The 2,354-nt window shown below is 42.8% G+C and overlaps 1 protein-coding gene across 1 annotated transcript; it reads left to right on the top strand.

Moving 5' to 3' along the window:
* Positions 1-509: 509 nt before the first annotated feature.
* On the top strand, positions 510-1,622 carry LOC116004733 (adenylate isopentenyltransferase-like). The gene has a single exon (XM_031244895.1). The coding sequence runs from the start codon at positions 510-512 to the stop codon at positions 1,563-1,565; it is 1,056 nt and encodes a 351-aa protein (XP_031100755.1). The 3' UTR covers positions 1,566-1,622.
* The last annotated feature ends 732 nt before the right edge of the window (positions 1,623-2,354 follow it).

Below are 2,354 nucleotides of genomic sequence, written 5' to 3'. Positions count from 1 at the left end.
TCCCCCCCCCCCCCCCCCCCTGTCTATATATGCGCAAAACACTCTGCAATATTTTTATGTCCTGCAACGACAGCCACCCAGCAAAACATTTCTTTCGATTCTCCCTCCAGTTATATTTCTCCGCCAACTAATTCGACCATTTTGACAATGTCTCTCTGATCTTTCTTCTCTACTATATATCTCTCCCCCATCTCCATCTTCTTCTTCTTCTTCCGTACTGTCCCATTAACAATAATCCCAGATTTTCTGGATCAATAATTCCGGCAAAAAATTATACAGAGAACAAAACCAGTCAGGATACACATATGTATATGTGCCGCCAATCTATAGATACAGATGATGTATGTATATATGGAGTGTCGGAGTGATGATAGAGACACAGCTCAGCTGGAGAAAAAAACGGGTTTTGCGCATAACTTACAAAACAACCAACCCGAACCAAACCATTATACTCTCTCCCACTCCTCAATCCACTCTCTCTCTCTCTCTTTTTTTCTTTCTTTTGTGTCATGTACAGATTGAATGCAGTGATTAATAGTGATAGCAAGAGTATTGTCATCGTCCTCTGTTTTTTCCTTATGAGAATACTTTCATCGTTTCTACCGCCGGCGGGTTTTCTGCAGTCTAAATCCGTGAGGCCGAGGCGAAAATGGGCCCCACCCCCCGCCGCCGCCGCCGCCATTGTTGGGGAGGAGAAGGAGAAGGTGGTGGTAGTAATGGGGGCGACTGGGTCGGGGAAATCGCGGGCTTCTATAGACTTGGCTACCCGGTTTTTCACGTCGGCAGAGGTGATCAACTCCGATAAGATACAGGTTTACAAGGGGCTGGAGATTACGACGAACAAAATCACAATGCCGGAGCGGAAGGGGGTCAAGCACCATCTTTTGGGGGAGTTTGAGGCGTCGGAATCTTGGCCGGAATTTTCTCCGGCGGATTTCCGGGCCGCCGCCGGGGAACGGGTGTCGGAGATTGCGGGGAGGGGGAACGTGCCGTTTATCGTGGGTGGGTCCAACTCCTATATTTACGCTTTGTTAGTGGAACGATTCAACCCCGAGTTAAACGTGTTCGACGAGTCCAACTCGGTTGACTCGTTCTGCCGGGAGCTTCGCTACAACTGCTGTTTCCTCTGGGTCGACGTGTCCCCGCCGGTGCTAAACCGTTACCTCTTCAAGCGCGTGGACGACATGATGGATTCCGGCATGCTGGACGAGCTCTCCCGGTGGTTCTCCGATCCGGGGAACCCACTGAGTCGAACCGGCCTGGCCAAGGCGATTGGCGTCCCCGAGTTCGCCGAATATTTCCGTTCCGAAAAAAGGGGGAAACGGTTATTATACGAGGAGGCGGTGAGGGAGATCAAGGTGAACACGCGGCAGCTAGCGGAGAGGCAAGTCCGGAAGATCCAACGGCTGAGAGAAGCGGGCGGGTGGGACCTACACAGAATAAACGCCACGGCGGCTTTTGCGGCGGCGATGGGGTCGGAATCGGAATCGGAAACCGCCGAGATTTGGGAGAATCAGGTGGTGCAACCAAGCATGAAGATTGTGGAGAAGTTCTTGTTGGAGTAGGTTTACAGCTATTTCCAGCTCTCTCACCCTCAATACAAAATATTTTTATTTCCACTTCATTTATTTATTTTCTGTATTTCATTTCTTTCTGAATTTCGCCATAGAGAGAGGGGGAAAAAAAATACCTATGGGCGACCAATTTTGGAGTTTCGGGCATTTGTCTTCAAAAAAAAAAAAAAAGTCTTAACTATAAATACACAAAAAGATGGCTCTATTACAACCTCCACGAGGCTCGATTTTTATGACGAAAGAGTCACTACATGCCATCTGAGGATAAGGTACTTGGCATACAAAAGAGAACTTTGTTCTTTTCTTCTTTTTCTTTTTTAAAAATAAAAAAAGAAAGAAATTTCCAAGTTTACACTTTCATTTCAATACATTCTTTTGTTTTTATTTGGCCAATTAATAATTGTTTGGACTATATTCTATAATCTATATTCCTGCCCTTTGGTCAGACCATAATTGTATAACAACTATATGTATGCCTTTAGTTTATCAAATTTTGTTGAGAGATTATTAAAATTCTTTTCATATTTTATTAATTTCTTATTCATCACTAAAAACTTATATCATTTTTTAAAAACTCATTCTGATTATTAAATATTTAATCGGAGTATAATTTTTTAAAAACTCATTCTGATTATTAAATATTTAATCGGAGTATAATAGTTTGATTATTATACACTTCTCAACACATCACTATAAAATTATATTATTTAAAAAAAAAAACTCATTCTGATTATTAAATATTTAATTACTATAATACTTGGATTATTGTACACTTGTCAG

The sequence above is a fragment of the Ipomoea triloba genome, chromosome 14, assembly GCF_003576645.1.
Source record: "Ipomoea triloba cultivar NCNSP0323 chromosome 14, ASM357664v1".
Taxonomy (NCBI): domain Eukaryota; kingdom Viridiplantae; phylum Streptophyta; class Magnoliopsida; order Solanales; family Convolvulaceae; genus Ipomoea; species Ipomoea triloba.
This window is presented reverse-complemented; position numbering and strand designations above follow the sequence as displayed.